The sequence below is a fragment of the Sceloporus undulatus genome, chromosome 5, assembly GCF_019175285.1.
Source record: "Sceloporus undulatus isolate JIND9_A2432 ecotype Alabama chromosome 5, SceUnd_v1.1, whole genome shotgun sequence".
NCBI classification, from domain to species: domain Eukaryota; kingdom Metazoa; phylum Chordata; class Lepidosauria; order Squamata; family Phrynosomatidae; genus Sceloporus; species Sceloporus undulatus.
In genome coordinates this window covers 97,113,890-97,133,469 of record NC_056526.1, presented here as the reverse complement: position 1 = coordinate 97,133,469, position 19,580 = coordinate 97,113,890, and the positions used below count along the sequence as shown (strand labels likewise).

The 19,580-nt window shown below is 38.4% G+C and overlaps 1 protein-coding gene across 2 annotated transcripts in view; it reads right to left on the bottom strand.

The window, feature by feature from the left end:
* Positions 1-201: 201 nt before the first annotated feature.
* Positions 202-19,580, bottom strand: part of SLC2A9 (solute carrier family 2 member 9) — a 70,174-nt gene continuing 50,795 nt past the window's right edge. For both annotated transcript variants that reach the window (XM_042470063.1, XM_042470064.1), the window contains exons 8-13: positions 18,871-19,058; positions 15,053-15,163; positions 11,504-11,605; positions 8,609-8,684; positions 6,825-6,952; positions 202-2,863 (exon numbers count right to left, since the gene is read on the bottom strand). In XM_042470063.1, the coding sequence (XP_042325997.1) occupies positions 2,609-2,863; positions 6,825-6,952; positions 8,609-8,684; positions 11,504-11,605; positions 15,053-15,163; positions 18,871-19,058 (860 nt within the window). In that variant the 3' untranslated portion in view covers positions 202-2,608. The remainder of the gene's footprint in view (positions 2,864-6,824; positions 6,953-8,608; positions 8,685-11,503; positions 11,606-15,052; positions 15,164-18,870; positions 19,059-19,580) is intronic.

Here is a 19,580-nt window from a genome sequence, read left to right as displayed (position 1 = left end):
TATAAACCTCAGGCTATGACTGAGGATATGGGCCACATTCTCCAAATCCTGTTTTAGCAGAGAATCTCCTTTTTCTCAGCTGGATTGAATCAAGAGACTACTATAGCCTTCAGAGTTTTATGGTTGGAAAAATGGTCCCCAGACTTTAAACCATATAAAAAATGAAACATGTATCATGTAAGTAAAAAAATTAATAATATTTTATTCAGTTCTGGATTACATTCTCATAATTTCTCAGTTACAAACACTGACCTTATCAGTGATGGATTCAAGTAATAAAGTCTGAGCTGACTTATGAATAACCTGAATGCTACTGAACAGAAAATAAATAAAAAAATGAGGGAGGGGAGACCTAGACTAGCAATTATCTAATTCTAACAACATAAACTTCTATTATGGTACTTGTGGGTGTGTGCCTTCAAGTCATCTGTCGACTTATGGCAGTCCCATGAATATCATAGGGTTTTCTTAGCAAGGAATACTCAGAGGTGGTTTTGCCAGTTCCTTTCTCTGAAGTATAATTTACAGTATGTGGTATCTGTTGATTGTCTTCCATCCAAATGCCAACCAGGGCTGATCCTGCTTAGCTTGCAAGATCAGACAGGATCTGGTGCCTTTCGAGTATTTAGGTACTTAGTCTCAAGTCAATAGATGTAGGAGTGATTGAGTGAAACAGAACCCTACCACAAACAAAACATTTATTGGCTCCATTGTAAACTATTATTCACATCCAATAAGACTATTACATTCATTCTTCCCTTTTTAGTAATGGAAACAGCAGCATACGAATGGAAAAAAGTAATGCCACCAACAGGAATACTGGATGATGAGACATGGTGACATTTAACATTGATATTTCCACTATGTCCTACAATTGAAGCTGAATGCTCTAGCGCTGTGTCTTCTGACGTTGATCTTTTATTTATTTATTTAATTTTATTTTTACTCCTCCTTTCTCCCAAATTGGGACTCAAGGCGGCTCTTCAACTGATGGCTTCAGCTGGGTGGATCCTAACTGCAGCACTAGCCCCATAGGACTATATGGCAAAACGTTAAGAAATGCAGGTTGGGCAGATAAAGGCTGTGAGGTCTGACAAGCTGAAGACTTACTGCTGTAACAGGTTAACATGGAGTACTTACTTCCCCTTTAGCAAACTAGATATCAGTAAGTGAGAAGTTTGTATCTGACACTTCTAAATCTGCTAGCTTATCTCTTATCTTTTTTGTTCACATAGTAAGTGACAACTGAAAAACTGCAGTAAAAGGTTGCAGTGTATTCCCAGCTCCCATCTTGGGCTTTGGCCAGGTGGTGGTATTGTTCCCAATTAACAGAGGGTGAGAAGGCTGAACAGGTTTCATGATGGGGAAAAGAAAAATATACCTAAATTTATTGCCTTAATGTTTTTCCATTAATGCTAAAATTTCTGGGTTCAGGGTTGACTAGCTAGCATGCATAATAAATAAGTATATTTAATATTTCCTCAGGATATTTGAAGTTTTAAGTGGCTCTGTCTTCACACAATTTTCCTTGAACTTTGTGGATTTGTCAGGCTATGAGGCCATGTTCATAGAAAAGTTTTCCTGACATTTCACCAGTCTCCTAAAACAGTAGATTTTATTTCCTTTGACCTGATTTAATTTGAAAAAGAACCAGGAAAAAGCTGGTAAACCCTGAGATTTAAACAATGTCTCACATGAGGACTCTGAAACTGAAAAATCTATAGTATATGTGATGCATGCAATCTTTAATAGTTCCCCCTATAATTCCTGGAAAATTTAAACCCAAGGAGCTAAACGGCTGTTAATTAATCGGTTTGTGCAACATCAGCACATAATAAGTCACTTTTCTCACAATGGAAGCACACGGCAGTTGTAGTTCTGCAAGTGCAGGACATCTTCTGTGGAAATTACAGCAGTCCCTCCCACTGAATAGATCAAAAAGTATGCTCTTTCCTACACTGGAGTATGCTTGCTGCATAGGAAACTGCTAGCCGCATTTATCCTCTGAACTCAAGGAGATGAACAAAACAACCAGGGCTAGGTTGAAGGAGGCCATCCAGTCTCTTCAGTGGCATTTAAAAATATTTGATAATGTCTAGTTTAATAGGCACCTTTGAAAAACAGCTTGGCAACATGGTTAGTTTTCTTCCTCCAAAAGTGTCAAGTCTGTTTGGCTGGAATAGCAAGGCCAGCAGTAGGAGTGATGAAGCACCTCAGTGGCAAACCTAAGAATGTGAGGCATTAAGAACAAGAGAGAGCATTCCCTACCAGATACAGCACGGAAGGGCTTGATTTCAAATTCCTATTTGAAATGCTGAATTGATCTCTGAACACCATCTCTTCCTTGTCTACCTCAAACAATGATCAGTTTTGAATTTTCTTATATATGAAAATGAATCACTAAGCAACATCTCCATTATGGAGATGGAACTATTCTCCATTATTTGCCTTTGTTAATTTTTGTGTTATATCCTCACATATCTTATACCACAGATGAAACCCAGTCACAACCATTTCCCCTACAACCACACTGAGGTTAAAAATGTCTGGGTTGAAAGAGTGAATGGTATCAAGGCACAAGAAAAAAAAATGTTTGAAACACTGAATTTTAAACTATTCTGCTTTTGGTTTCTCCGTTCTCCAGAGTAGAAGACAAGTTGAGTTCTTGTTCTTTGCTTGATTTTCTCTTGTCCTCAAAATGGTCCAGTTCACGAATTTCTAATGGCACTTTCTTCTTGGCAAATGCCTGGTTGATTTCAGCAAGAGTCTTGTTTTTTGTTTCAGGCAGGACAAAATAAAGGTAAATGGCTCCAGCGAGACAGACAGCAGCAAAGACGAGGAAACAGTAGGTCTGCAAACCTTCCTGAAAACATAAAGTAAAAATATAATATGCAACATTATTAATCATATAAAGGCAACAAACAGATCTCAGTTTGAGATATGAACAACATGTAATGCTGGGGCATAGGACATGTATCCCTCCAGATCAGTGGTTCCCAACCTTCCTAATGCCGCGACCCTTTAATATACTTCCTCATGTTGTGATGACCCAAACCCATGAAATTATTTTCATTGCTACTTCATGACAGTAATTAAATAGGTGTTTTCCAGTGGTCCTAGGCGACCCCCATGAAAGGGTCATTCAATCCCCAAAAGGGTCCCGACCCACAGGTTGGGAACCCACTGCTCCAGATGCTTCTGAATAGCAATTTCCATCAGACCAACTGGCATAACCAATAGTAGTATTAGTTGGAGAGCCAACATACTTCCCTTCATTGATGGAAAAATGCCTTTAACTATACCCAGAGGGCTTCTCTTTTGTCAATGAAGAACCACAGTTAAGAGATTAGGGCTTTGGATGCAGAAGATATGTAAATTAAATTAAATTAAATTTCAGTCTCAATCCACACTCCTTCAACTATATTATAGGTTATATTATAGGTTAAGCACTGGCAAAATTATTTCTGAAATATTGTCCTACCTGTTTGTGTTAGAACAAAGCCTAGAAGAAACCATCCCAAAATGAACTTTATGAACTTACAAAAAAATGCAGAAACTGATTAGTTCTAAGTGCCATTTGGTACATTGTGCCAAGGCAAGGCTCACTTGCTACTGAGTGTTTAGAATCATAGAGGCCTCTGCTCAATGCAATCTTTTGCAATGCAGGATATAAGTAGAACAGGACTGGGTGAAGTTTGGCAAAACTCCCCAGCTTTTTGCTTGAGAATGCCCCCAAATGCATACTACAAGTGTATGGATGGCATTTCTATCACATTTTGAAGCCCTCTCCCCACCACAGGGTTACAGTGTCTGTAACAATTTTCACAAATATTTTTTTGTTCTGAGATGTTTTTAAATGTCTACTGAGGGTGTGAGGTGCATTTCCACCATATTTTGTGCCTCCCTTGGGTGTAAACCCAAAACATAGTGAAAATGCCCCTATGCACCCCAGAAGCATTGCAAGGCAAAATATTTGGGGGAGGGGGTAGGGAGCAGGTGTGGCACTCCAAGGTCTCCTAGAGGTAATGCTGCCTTCAGTAGTTGCCAACCCCTGAATGAGAGTATCCTTGATGGATGGTGTGCCAATTTCTGCTTACCTACCTCAAGCAAAGCAGAACACATTACCACCTGAGGTCATTTCTTCCACTGACATTCTGTTCTTACTGTTAGGGAAATTTCTGATTCCTATTAGCTGATTAGTGCTTTTCTTTCAAAACTCTGTGTGTGTGTGTGTGTGTGTGTGTAACTTGCTTACAGAACATGATAAACAATTATAAACACCCCAATTGCTACAGTAACCACTACATTCACCAGGTTATAGAATAGAGGCTCGTACTGCATTCTTGCTCTAATAGGGATTCAACCCATTTTACAGTTTGTTGAGAAAGCATAACATTTTCCAAAGTTCACTTCATGATAACAGTTTCATGTCAGGTGAGTAAGGATGTCAACTACTGATTTACTTATCTGATTCTTGAAAGTGTATAATCATGGTGTCTCAAGTCTACTTCAATTTTTTGTACAGATTTTCAAAGACTGAATATATTAATGAACATGTTTTCTTTAGAATTCACATCTCTTAGATCCTTAGCTTCTTATTCAGCTAGTCTCTTTGCTACCCACAATATCAAGGTCAAAGTAGTCTTTCCCCTAAGAACAATGCTACCGTTCTCAAAAGGGTAACATGTTTTTCTGCCCTGGGCAATATATACCTTTAAGGATACCAAGGAAATGTAAACGTTCACAAGTTCATGAGACCTGAGACACCCTGGAATGTACTATCAGGATGCATTACATCAGTTCTTTTCTCTTCACAGACTGAAGATTACACATTTATTGTTTGCAAAAAGTACCACGTTAGTGGAAATAAGGATATGGAAAAAGTGCCTTATTATATTTCTCCTTCTATTTTGAATACATGTTGAATAAAAGTTGGGTTAATATGTCAAAGTGAATTATAGCAGTATGTTGCTATAGAAATTTTAAATGAGTTCCTTTTGAAATAGGGAAGTGGCCTTTTCCTGCTTTGTCTGAAAATCTTACTTGTTTTAATTTAAGTAAATATCAGAGCATGTACGCCCTCCCTATCTGCTAGGGAAAACAATGCATAGATGATGGGAGAGTAAATATTTGGGCTACTACAGTACTGTAATTTCTCAGGGATGCTAAATGTCCAGCCCTCTCTCCTCAGCCCTTCCTCCTGCAAAGCAGCTATGAGGAGATAAGTTTGGAAAACAAGTCTTTATTGGTTCCCTAGTCAATGGTGACTAATGAAAAGACAGGAAAAAACAGGGTGACTTTAATAGTAAAGAGATGTAGCAAGAGCAGTCAATGGATACAATGCAAAGTCTGACCCAATCATGTTGATAAGGTTTTAGGGAAAGCCCATAAATATTACCATTATCCAAGTATATTCATACACCATAGAGGCAGAGTAAGAAGATATTGAGAGATTGTATGATGGGGTTCAGAAAGAAACTGACAACACACCAAAACAGGACTACTTGATAATGATGGGAGGTTGGGATGCTAAAGTAGGAAGCAAAAAAGAAAAAACAACTGTAGGAAGATTTGGACTAGGCACAAGAAATGAGGCAGGAAAGTGACAAATAGAATTATGTGAGTCTAATGATCTATTCATCACAAATACCTTCTTCATACAACCAGAGAGGGGACTTTATAAATGAACATCACCACTTGGTCAATACAAAAATCTGACATTCTAAATAATTGGAAGCAGAAGATGGAGAAGTTCTATTCTTGTGGCCAAAACTAGACCAGGTGCTGACTGTATAAAAAACTAAGTGTAAAGTTGAAGAAGAAAACAAAACCAGTTATCATCCCAAAATGTGATCTGAACAATGTCTCAACATAATTTAAAGAAAATAAATGTGTTAAATTAAGAGAAAACTATTATAAGTTATTTTTAGGTGGTACTTGATCCCAATTAAGATTGCTAGATTGGCTAAACACGGCGTTTCTTACTGTTGGAAATGTAATAAAAAAGGAGGCATCTTGATGATGAGGCTATTGTACTTTGGCCACATCATGAGAAGGTATGACTGACATGAAAAGACAATTATGCTGGGAAGGGTGGAGAGCAATAAAAAGACAGGAAGACCATACAGCAGATGGCTAGACTCAATTAAAGAGGTTACAGGCATGAATCTACAAGACAAGCAGAGCAGTGGAGGATAGGGGGTCTTGGAGATGTCTCATCCACAAGGTTGCCATGAGTTGGGGCTGACTCAAGGGCAGTTAACAACGATTAACTAAAACATATTTTAAATTTCAGTATTATTTGGGGAATCTATGAAGTTTGGAGAAAGCACTAGAAAAATCAGTGACTCAGTAGGTTAATAAGTAAATTCCAAGCTATGCATTCAGGGTATAAAATATACCCTTTCATAATGAAGCTAACTTACATTTAATACACTTTAACACTATGGTCTGTTCCAGACTGCCAAAATAAAGCTGCTTGGGGTCTCTTTGGAGGTATGCTGTTTAAATGATGCATGGGGCCTAAGAGTCCGGAGGTCCATTCCTAAGCACTGGAGTGCAGCTTTGGTGCAGCTTCCAGATTCTTAGGATGCATGCATCATTTAAACAGCATACCTTCAAAGAGATCCGAAGCAGCTTTATTTTGGCAGTCTGTAACAGGCCTATAATTCTCCTTATGTCGAGGTTCCGTGTAATTAAAGTATTTATGTTATAACACAGTAATTAATATACAACAAATCATTCCACCATGAACCTTATTTTATCATTTTCTGGGTTTTACCATTCCAGCATTCATTCTATCTTATATAATTCAGAGTTCATACCTGGATGAAAGGGAAAACAAGTCCAACTATAAAGTTGGACAGCCAGTTGATTATCCCAGCAATCATAAATGCAGCTGGCTTTTGAGACTGTTGAAAGAACTCCCCAGTTAGGACAAATGGGATCCCACCTGTAAAGAAGTAGTCAAGAATCATTAATAAACATCTTCCTGATCAGAAAAGACCATATTATCCTATTTTAGCTCACCATCTCTGTCACAGGTTTACTTTATCTATTTTATTGTTTGTATGTACAGCGCTATGTACAGCACTATAGAAATAAAGCATAATAATAATAATAATAATAATAATAATAATAATAATAATAATAATAGTGAGATCTAGCTGTGAAAGAAATTCTTAGCATCTTGCAAATTTTACCATATATGGGGCACTCTGAGCCAAAATATAAACTCACTAAATCAAAATTAAAACAATAAGCAAGCAAACAAACAAATCTCTGAACAGCAGCATACCAACTAATAACATAAAGCTTTATGAATATAAATTTAAGTAACACTACGTTCCTTTTTCATACTAGAGCTCTTCAGGAATGATTGTGCATTGATCTTCCACAATGCCTCTGGAAGAAGAAGTAACAGTGTAATTCCATAGCACTTTGTATTCTTCACTGATAAGACTGTGTGTTTAGTTAGATTCTGGAATGCTTGCTTTACGTTATTTATCAGTCAGCAAAGCTGCGTATCACATATCAGCACTCAAACATTGTGAAAGGATGTGTGGCACAGGATGACAGAATGTTTCATCTATATGGGTTAGGTAAGGTGAAAATGTTGACTGCCATTTGTGCCTAGACTACTTCCTTGGAGTGATGGATCCATACTGTCTCATTCCAGAAACATCTGAGGGGGAGAAAATGCAGGGAATGGAGCTTTGCTGTTGCCACAATAAAAAAGACTAAAAAAAGAACAATTTTTGCTGCTGCCATCTTCAAAATCAAGGAGGATCATGCTGGAAGAAGTAGGCTACCTTTCTTCTATTAACACCCAATTTCAGGATATCACTTCCTCTACTTAAGATTTTTAACTCAAAGTTATGTTTTGCCAAGTGGTAAGGAGAATCTTACCACACCATATACTAGAATGTGATAAAATGTTTATAGCCATTAAATGTCTGATTTTCCCTCAGTGGACTTAGTGAGAGTTGTCCTCTTTTGTTTTATTCCCGCACCTTCTGTATGAGTTTTACACTCACACCAGTAATAATGTTAGCAGAATGTAGATCTCATTAAGTTCAGTATGTAAGACTACTTTACAATGGATTATGTACAAAGATCCCAATGCAGCAAAATAAGTACATTCAAGATCTATTGAAATCAAGGAAACTACAGTGTGCCTGACTTTGAGTTGGGCTCTAACTAAATGCGCTGTGAGTGCACTTTAAGAGAAAATCTATGTCTCACTATCAGAATGCTTCTCTTGGGGGAAAAAACTTTTATTGTACAACTATACTGTAACCTTTTTATCAACACTATAAGATTAGAGTTAAATCAGTGACCATTCAAGATTAGCAGTGACCTCCTGGTATTCAGAGAGCAACAGGAAAGATGAACATTTCTATTATACAGAATACATCAAGTCAGCATTATAAACACTATTTTCTCAATTTTTCCTGTTTTCCATTCCCCACATGATCAATATCATGAGCAACAACAGGAAATATGTAGACCATTTAGTTATGAGAGAAAGGCTACTGAAATCATTATTTTAGCCTGAATAGCTGAGTATTCACTTAACAAATGCATTTGGGGAGAGGGGGATAATTACCTGGTCCAATGCAAAATGATGCAATTATTGCAAGAATGCAGACTATACTGAGGTACCGAAGCCAAACTGCCTGATCCTAAAAAATAAAAGGGGAGTATTGTTGTTATTAATGTGTAAAGTGCACATTAGATACTGTTTGTAGTAAATGCAAAGAACATCACAGGTTTTCTGTAGTCTACAGTCAATCATGAAAAGGTAGACAAGAGTGTACATAAAAATGAACTTCATAGTTGCCATAATAACTCATTCTGCAAGGATATGAGGCTTTTAAGGCTTTTAAGGCAGTTTCTGTGCTAGCACACAAACATGCTCAGGATGATATATCTTCACTAATACATTTAGACAATGTTAATAACAATGTCATTTGCTAGCAAATAAGCCCAGTCTATATCATTAAGCATTGTAGCTTGAACTCACAACTTGCTTCCATAAGAAAGAAGCAATAAAGATTGCACATATGGACTATTACACCAACGTTCTCTAACAAGGAACTCAGACAACAGAGCATAGACATTTGATTCCCTGCCTGATTGAGACAGTTGAAGGTGCCAGTCCAGTCTTTACTATATATTGCTGTACCATCTATAGCAACAACCAAGCTAGAAATGTAGTTCCTTGGGATCTAGTGACTTGGAGAAAGATCAGAGGTCTGGCTGGATCTCTATAACTCTTTTACAAACTGTATTCATAAAACTAAGCAACTCACTGGAAGGAGAGCTACTCTGCCTTCAACAGTTACCTGTTCTTCAGCCTGTATTTTGCAATGTTTTCTGCTTTAGGTCTTATGATTCCCACCTGCCTAATGTGATAAATGATCAACACTGTCTTTTGACCTTGTCTTTGTACTGTACCGGCTGGTACTGAAACTCATTTTGAAACTCATATTTACCTTATAGTAAATATGAACTGGGAATAAAGACAATGTTACTTCTTGGCTACAGAATTATAAAAGCACTTCCAAGCCAAAGCCTTCATTCCATAATATATGGATGGGGGGAATAATACAATTTCCCATAGAAAATTATATCTATTCCTTTTACAGTAAAGCATTCTTTTCTTCTGCTACTGCACATGTGATGAGTTTTCAAAAGGGTAGCTAATATATAACTAATTTGTTGCAGAAAAAAACCCAACTCCACATTTATTTATTTCTTTTCATTTCTGTGTTGCCCTTCTCCCAGAAAGGGACCCAAAGTGACTCACAAATAAAATTGTTTAAAAACTTTACAATAAAAATTTAAAAGCAATTTAATTTAAAAACAAAACAACAGACACCATGAATACTTATGACAAATAAAACATATTACTTGTTAAGGCACCACACGATGCTCTGCAAATGTGACAGAATTTTTGACACAGCTCCACTTGAATCAATTACCAATTCAACCCTTACTTCAGCATATTATAAAATGTACTGCAAAGTATCTGGGAAATACTTTTGTATCGGTAGCTAGTAAAATATCCCTCAGTTGTGGAATAGTTCTTTTGAAGAAGTCAGTAACCACATCTGGAGAAGATTTGTGAGTTATGAAACACATAATGTGCACGTACAAGCTCCTGGTCAAAATCCTGCATCACAGCCATCTCCTGATCTTACCCTTGAAACCCATATTAAAAGCCAGTCAGCTTTTCCCAGCCATAGACCTCTATGGTGTTGGCGAGTGGGGCACTGCAGAATAGCCAGTGTAAGTGACAGTGTAAGCAAGAGTTGCAATGGGCCCCCATCACTAGCTAGTAGGAAGGAGCTGGCCATATTATCCTGCAGTGCTTTGCTTGCCAGCATCACAGACCTTGTCATTTTGGAGGGCTGAGTGGTTTCTAAGGTCAATCTTGGGACATTTGAGGTCACAGCATTAGTGCCACAACTGTAATTGGCAATACAAAACAGTTACAAGGTTGTAGGCTGAGTTTACAACATTGTAACTGTCTAACAGGATGCCAGCTTTCATCTTCATTTCTTATCTTCTTTGGTTTCAAAAGACTGTAGGCAATGTAAGAAGCCTGGCAGCTGCAGCTTGCTGGCATAGATAGCACTGGGCTACCTGGACACATGGTTTGACTCAGGCAACATGTTATATCTAAGTTCTGACTCACAGGCCAGCTATAAGCAGGTCTGCACACTACTCAAAGCAACTCTTGCTTCCACTCTGATGATCATGGAAAATATGTTTTAACCTTTGTGTGAGGAATGGAGATCATGACTTTGCCTGCAGAAATGCAATGTGCTGAAAGTTCACCCAAGTAGGCTGTTCTAACCTGTCAGAATTTTAGCTGTCATCCATTTGAGAAAAGCCTCCTGGAACAAAAGGAAGTGTACAATAATTTACATCAACAAAAGACGAACAAAGTAGAGATTAAAGGGACTTCCACTTAGTTCTGCCATGTGCTAAATAATTCTTAATACTTTATCTCCTAACTGTTTCACTGCACATTTTGTAAATGGCAAAAACAATTTGAAGGAGGAGTTGTTGGATGTTTCCTGTCTAAACATAATAAATAAATGAGGAAAACAAAACAAAACTGGGAAGTGTAATACATTCATAGTTAGCCCACTAATATAAATTCTTAGGCCTGTTACAGACTGCCAAAATAAAGTTGCTTTGGTTCTCTTTGGAGGTATGCTGTTTAAATGATGCATGCATCCTAAGAATCCAGAAGCTGCACCAAAGCTGCACTCCAGTGCTTAGGAATGGAGTGTGTCTTTGGCGTGACCTCCGGACTCTTAGGACCCATGCATCATTTAAATAACATACCTCCAAAGAGACCCGAAGCAGCTTTATTTTGGCAGTCTGTAACAGGCCATAGTTACATATTAAAGATCATACATTAGTACAGAATCAGTGAAAAGAATGGTCTCATGTTTCAAAGAAAGCAGAACAGAAAAATCTTGCCTACCTGTAAGGTCATGCACACAGTCAGTATTACGAAGAAGAGAACCATCAAGCCAAATCCGCCAATCAGAAGAGGTCTGCGTCCAACTCGCTCTATCACCAAGCCCTGAAGAAAAATAAATAAATGTTAGCTTTTTACTCACAAAAACAGTGGTGGATTTATGTTGTCAGCTCTTGTAACTCCTATCCAAAGGCAATAGGGGTTCATGATCCTCAGGGATTTCCAAGGACACTGAATGAGTCATAGTACAATCATTTTTACAAAGACAAATGACAAAGTGGAACACACAAAACAAAGAAGTTACCCTAACTTTTATCTGACATGATGACAGCATTTTACAATAGCAACATTCCAAACATCCAATTCACGATGGAAAAAGAAAAGGAAGGAACATTGCCATTCTTGGATGTCCTGGTCATCGGCAAACCAAACCAATATTTGAGCCACACAGCATATAGAAAACCTACACACACAGACAAATACCTACACAAAAACCCCAACCATCACCCAAGACAAAAAAGAAGCACAATAAAAACACTGGTAGACTGGGCAAAAAGGATCTGTGAACTCCACTTCTTGGAAGATGAATTGAAGCACCTGGACTGGGCTCTACAGACTAAAGGTTATTCCAGCTCAGACCCAGGGCTGTCAGACCCAGAAAAACCCATAGGAGTGAAGACAAACAATTACCAAAGGGAAGATATTTTTACAATACATCAAAGGAGTCATAGACAGAATAGGGAAAGTGGTGAGGAAACACAACCTCCAAATGATCTACAAACTGACCAAGAAAATCCAGCAAATGCTGCACTTAGCGAAGGACAGGAGAGACCCTCTCACAGCCACAGGAAGTTTCTGCATACTGTGCAGCTGCGGACAAGTCTACATAGGGACCATCAAACGCAGTATTCAAACACAAATCAAGGAACATGGGAGACACTGCAGACAGGGTCAGCCAGAAAAATCAGCAGTAGCAGAACACATTATAAACCATCTTGGGCATAAAATGCTGTATGAAACACTGAAATTCTGGACCATGCCAATAACTATCAGGTCAGAATGCCCAGGGAAGCCGTTGAAATCCATAAACACCCGGACAACTTCAATAGGGAAGAAAAGACTAAGTAAACAAAGACGTGTTACAGACTGCCCCTTTGAGGCGGCCTGTAGGCGTTCCTTTCCCTGGTGTATTGGGGCCTCAGCTGCCACAACGGCAGCCTCTGAGGCCCCGATCCGCTGCTTTCCGGGCTGCGAGGAAGGGGCAAAAGGCCACGTCCCCGCGGCCTGGAAAAGGGTGTCCTTAGAGCTTCAAGCCCCGAGGACACCCGATGGTGGCGGGGAGGAGGAGAAAGGGGCCGCTTGGCCCCTTTCTTCTCTGCATTGCTGGGCGCAGCTATCTGACGGCTGCACCCAGCGAAGCAAACCTGGAAGGAGCTCCTTCTGGGGGCACGGAAAGGGCGCACTAAGCACCCTCGCGCGGCCCCACTACATAACAACTGCGCCGCCATTTTGTACGTGCTGAGCACGTACTAGGGTTGGGGGGGTGCGGAAGCGTCGCCGTTTCCTAACCCTAGTATGTGCTCAGCACGTACTTTAAGGCCCGTCTGTAATGGGCCATAGTTTGGCTACCAGTCCTGAAAAACAGCAAAATCAAGATCCAGCAAATGCTTATGAAAACCACCCAGGGTCAGTGGGTTTTCTCAGCAGACAATGGATCATTAATTAAATAGACACCCTGAGGCCTTGGCATTCAAAACCAGGACAATACACAGATTAACATGTAAATCACTTCCACTCAACCAACAGTATATATACCTCACTCTCTTCCATGCCAGTATTCTCTGAAGATGCCAGCCAACACTGGTGAAACATCAGGACAAAACTGTTCTAGAACACAGCCTCATAGTCCAACCCCCCCCCCCCCAAAAAAAAAAACCCTATTCCTGTGAGATTCCAAACTCTGACACCGAAAAGGAAGCCACTTGGCTCCACAAATGTTCATTTCCTCTACCACCATTACTGTTAAGGCAGATACCATAAGGCTATGAGGCAAGAAGGTGAGGGTCTTCACTGTTTTAGGTTATGATCCAAGCTGAACAAGACATCTTATGTTGCAACACTTGTCCTTTATTCAAGAAAGCCCCATGAGCTGCCAAGTTCTGTGATAGGGAATTACAAACTTCAGTTGTACTAAGCAGGAGTACAGCACTCTTGATTCTCTTAGATACATCAGTAATTTCCTACTGGGGACTTTTCAAGCTTAACATTTTGTTGTACTTCTTTCAACTGAATGAAGCTTAGGAAGTCTCACTGATATTCACATTTAGATGCTTCAATGTGGGTGACTATAAGTTCTATATACATGCAGTTAAAGTGGAGTCAAACTGCAATATTTCTGCAGTGTAGATATAGCCAGAATCATAGTCACCATCCCTACAGCTCTGTATTTCAGGACAGTATTATCATCTTCTGCCTCTTACAAACAGCAGAAGTAAGGCTGGGAAAACAATGTAAAGGTGCCTATTCAGGTTTTAGTTCAGGTTACATTTGAACCAGTGATATCCCAGCTCATTTTTTTGCTATTAAGCTATTACTTATCAAAAATGGAGTTAATCTGTGTAGCCCCTGTATTCTGTCTCTCTGTTATTGTTTATGACCTTACATTTCATTTTCTGCTTTGCTGCTATGTGAACTTGTCTTCTGACAGAGCCATGTATGAAAGCAAAGATGACAAAGCAGCAGAATTGTCTGCTTGGACAGAATTACCAAACTGATGCAATCAGTGGAATCAATTTCAGTTTTTGCTTTGCCCAGCCTTCTTCACTTTTACCAATTTTACAATTTATTGGTAGCAAGCATTATATTTTTCAAGACTGTTTGAGTAAAACAGTTTTACTCAAAAATTGTCCTACTGAGTTCAAAGGTGTGAAGTTAGGCTCTTTTTCTTTCTTGGACAGAAAAAGCAGTAATGAGAGTAGTTTTGTTTGATTATGTACATTTTGTAATCTGTGTGTCTACTGGCATGATCCTGCACTTTTACAATGCAAGACTATGCATGTTATGCATTTTTTTCATGGAAGTAAGTCTCAATCTGTTCAGTGCAGTGCCATTCATTTCAGTGGGACATAGTTAAGCATCTTCTCCACTTGAAATAAAATAAATGGGTCTCAAATGTACTTAACATTAATGTTACATATACATAAAGGAAACTAGTTGTTACTAGTGAAAGCCAGCTATTTTCTTGATTGAGGCTTACTATGTTATGGAATATAATAATAATAAAATATTTTTTATTTGTATCCTGCCTCTCTATCAAAGATAACCGTGATTTTCTTTACTTGTGTGGTAACATCAACTAAGATACAAAGAATACAACTAAGGGACAAAGGAAAGCTCTAAGAATAGCTAAGCCAGTGTATAAAATGTAGCTGTTCTCTCTGCATGTTATCTAAGAATATCATATCAAACCCAAAGGGGACGGAAATAGATCATGTCCTGGATTTTGGATTATTTCTTTGGTCGCACAGTGGATACAAAACTTATTGTACTTACTGAGGAAACAGCAGCCAAAATCTCAACAGCTCCTGTGCTTAAGGTAACATAAGGAATCATTTCTGCACTTAGTCCAGCACCTTTGAAGATGTCATTTGTGTAGAACCAAATCTGTAACAAGAAGCCATTTCCAATTACTTGATTTCAAAAAAGATCTTCCAGCAACTAATTATAATTTATATCTACATATATTTGATGCCTGAGTAATGATGGGCTGGCCAAGGGATGTAAGCTATTTTGTTGAGCATCTAGCTCTTGGGCCACAATCCAACCCAAGCTGACACATCCTTATGTGTGAATAAATGTCAGTGACACTTAAGACAGCAATCCTATGCTCCAATTACTTTGGACAGAGTACTTCAATAAATCAGGTTTAAAATCCATAACTGCTTTAATACCTGGTTAAAAATTCTAATTGTATCTTTTGTATAAATAACTGAATTAAAAACAATGTTGTATAACTCATACTAAAGAATCACAAGAAATAAAACTGCATCAATATATATGCCCAGATAATAGTTTTGCACCAGGAGTCAGTGTGGTTCCTGTGAGCTCCGGTCCATCCCTGGGCACTCCCTCTGGTGTTTGCTAAGTCATCTACCTCTTCCATTCTAATGTTTTTAAAACTAATTTTTCTTCCAAGTGGCTGTGTTTCATCCAAACTCAGGTTTTATTCAGTTGGTGAAAATAATCCCAGTAAAATGTGAGTTGAATCTTTGTTATTCACATGCATTTCAAATGCTCCGAGCTGCCAAAAAACCTATTTAACCTGGGACGATCAATCTTGGGGTTTTTTCTGACCATTCCTAAAATTGTCGGCGGTGTGAATAACTGATGCAAACTGACCTAGGATGAACTGGGATGAAACTCTGCATGCCTTGGACGTATTTTGAATACATCTGCATCATTGACTCTATCTTTATTCAAACTCACAGAGATGTGTATAGATGTGGTTTCAATTAAAAAAAAATAGCATGAACAACAAAATCGGAATGTGTGAGTGAGATTATAAACAACAACATCTGAATATCCTATGAGAGTCTCTAGTTGATGCCATCACTATTTTCAATGAACACCCTGAAGGAACTCTTAAGTATTACAAAGTATGTGGGAAATCTGGCTTGAAAGCTCCCCAGGCTGCTCATAAAAAGGTAACAAGCTTCTATCTGGAAAATTGGAAGAGGGAACCATGGAGTAATGGGCACAAGGGGCTTGGAGGAAGCCTGCTGGGATGTGGGACTAGGGAGAGAAGTGGACTCCAAAACAGGGTTAGGGAAGCACAGGAGTTGGGAGAATAAAAGGAAGGAAGTTTGGTTGTCAGTCTCTTTGGATGTGTTTTACAATATGAGAAGGGTGTTTTCTCTAAGCTGGTGTTTGTTTTTATCAGGTTTTTTTTAAAAAAATCTCTGATATCTGTTTGCTCAGAACCATTGATTTCTTGGAATTTCTTTGTATTTTATTACTGGTTTTAATTGGACAACACACAGACCACAAGATATCAGTGTTGTGTATATACTGGCCTTTTATGGGATGGATATGTCCTACAATTAATTAAAACTACTCCTTTTCTATTCTTCTTCTTCTTCTTCTTCCAGTTTCTCAAGCACAGAACTTAGCAGAAACTAGTTTATTTCAGTGTGTATGCCATTTTCCTATCACTTGTGAAGTATAATTATAAGTAGAGCTATTCTAAAAAGAGTAGGTGACAAGATAATTCCATGTCTTTTTTTCAGTAAAATATCTGCAACAAGGAACAGAAGAAGACTGTCATTAGTACTGAAATCCAGCAGTTAGCGGAAAGCTATACTCTTTGTGTGGTGTCTTTTTAGGTTTATTGAAGCTACAGCACTATTTATTTTTCATCTTATTCTCAGGAAACATTGAAAGTTTATCAGTAGCATCTAATTAACTCTTACAGTGATGCTGGAAATGCTACTATTTGTCCTTGGCAAGCAATAATGAAATGCTTTGGAAGGGGCATGTTTTCCTTTTTAAATATAACTGCATCCATCATACCAACTGATTTTCAAGTTATGCCTTAATTGGATGTAGCCATACCATCAGCTCAAACAACTTATTCAGAAGTGAAGTGGATCCATTCAGGGTGTTTCAGTTATTGTAATTTCCTAGATAGATGCCAATCTCAATGAGAAAAGAGTGTGTTTTGCATATTTTGAAGTGTATAGGAAATGTCCCAGTTTATCCAGGTTGCACAAACTGAGCAAATGTTGTGTACTGGGTCTACCTTGTCAATGTAGTCACAGTAAAGGGAACTTTTATACTGCAACAAAGTAGAGCATACTGGCTAATTGACCAGTGCTCACCAGTGAGCAACAGCATGGACATCAGCAGTTCACAGAACTACTGGCTAAAAGACACACACACACACTGTATACATATATATAATTTGAGACCAAATTCAATGAACAATGATCTTGCACCATATAAAATTACCCAGAAACTGAGGTCATCAAGAGAAGCCCCTTTACAGCTAGCTACCTTGTACTTCTCATCAGCAGTGACCATATAGTGGAGGTTTGGCTCTTCTCCTCTTTGAACATTTTTGGATAGAGAGTAAAAACATAGAGAATGACAATGTATTTTTAAGAGTGCATTTCAGTTTACTTTCATATTGCATTCTTTCTCTGCCACTTTGAAATATTTTGTTTAATTACATGCTGGTACTCCTGTTAGAGTTGTTGTTTAGTTGGTTGTTTAATTTTTATTTTACTATATTTTAAAAATAGTTTTAAGCAACTCTGAGGACCCTAGTTATGTAGAAATATTTTTTTTAATAAAAATGAAAGTTGCAGGACCAGAACCTGGCTATGGCAACGTCAAGCTTGCCAGCCTATCCTGTACTGCTACCAGTTCCTTAGATTCTCCAAATAAAAGCCAAAGCTATATAGGCACCACAGCATGTAAATGACTACCGCATGTACCAAAGTGGCATAATCATATTATTTTGGACCTCACCTATAGTTGATAAAACATATTGGCTGAAAAAGATCAGTTAATAAACATATTAGCCTATTGCTATAAGGATCTACAGTACTGAATGTGGCCCTCAGTACAATTAGCCTACAGTCATCGGTGTAGTTTGTTAATGACGATCATATTTTATCTGAATCAGCTGGCAGCCTAGTTTCTGTATATTGCATTGCATTCTGTATATTCCAATATAGCTCCATTATTCAAAATAATCTTCAATACATGCCTTTTGGAGTGTAGAAGCACTGAGCTTGAAGATGCTACTGTAGGGAACCATTCCAACTGTCAGTCTGCCCAAACTGGATGTGTGAAAGGGAGGCTGATATTGCTGAGAAGTTGTACAGCAATGACCATCCAAAGCAACACCCCAATTTCAGGAGAAGAGGTGTGATTTGGTGGATGGTCAGAACAATAAAACATTATTTTCCCCCCTAAAATCTTTCTATTATAATGGCATTAATTACATGGTTTGCCCATGAGTGTATCATTTTCCTTTCAGAAACAGCCAGGAGAGGGAGCCATATTGATATTAAGACCTTGGCATGGGTGGTTCGGTATATTTTACCACCTGCTACAGTCCTGGAAGAGGTTGCAGATCTTAAACCTGCTATTTGCATGGGATAAATGTTTTGCTTGTGGTACTCAGGAGCCAGCCATATGATTAATATCATATGTACCTTTAACCTCAGATGAGTTATCATCAAAAATATTTTTTAAATATTCTCAAGTTCTACAAACATTAGAGCAAAGGTTAGCATAAATCTTCTCTAAGAGATATTTATCATAATTATTGAAAAGTTCATCACCTCAGTAATATGACTACTTACAGCATTGAGGCCACAGAGCTGGTAGCAGGCCATGGTTACAACTACAGTTAGTATCTGCCATCGCTTACTCCCATCACATAACAGCTGAAATATTGAAGCTACTTGGATGTTTCTCTGCACTCGACTTTCTTCCAGAACTTCTTCTATTTCATATGACACATCAGTTTTCCCAAGGAAGGTCTGAAATGCTGTAAAAACAGAATTGATACACTTGTTTATAATGCAAATAGTTACTGTTGGCATAAATTGGCATTAGTTATATCAAATCTCTATTTAATATGCAAGAAACTGAAATAGACATAGTTTCCCACCTCTTTCTCTTTAGTCTCAGGTTCTTTGTCATTTGTCAGCTAATCTGTATCTGTGTGGAAGACAGTGGTTGACTGGGCTTTCAAGTCATGAGCCACAAAAAAATCCAAACAGGCACTGTTATCACCAACACTAAGCATTTAAGTATTGGAATCATAGATTATTCACATGGGAGAATGAGCAGGCTCTCGCAACATTTTTAAAGCTATTTTATTCTTTGCAGGCATAGGTCTGGTACACACCGCCAACAAGTGGCATGCCAACATTGATACTAGGGCTAGGGACCACGCGGCAACTGCATGGTCCCTAACCCTAGTATGCAGTGGCGGCGTAATAATGGCGGCGTCCCATCCATATGGGTGCTGCCATTGTGACATAAGTGCTGTGCAGTGTCTGCATGG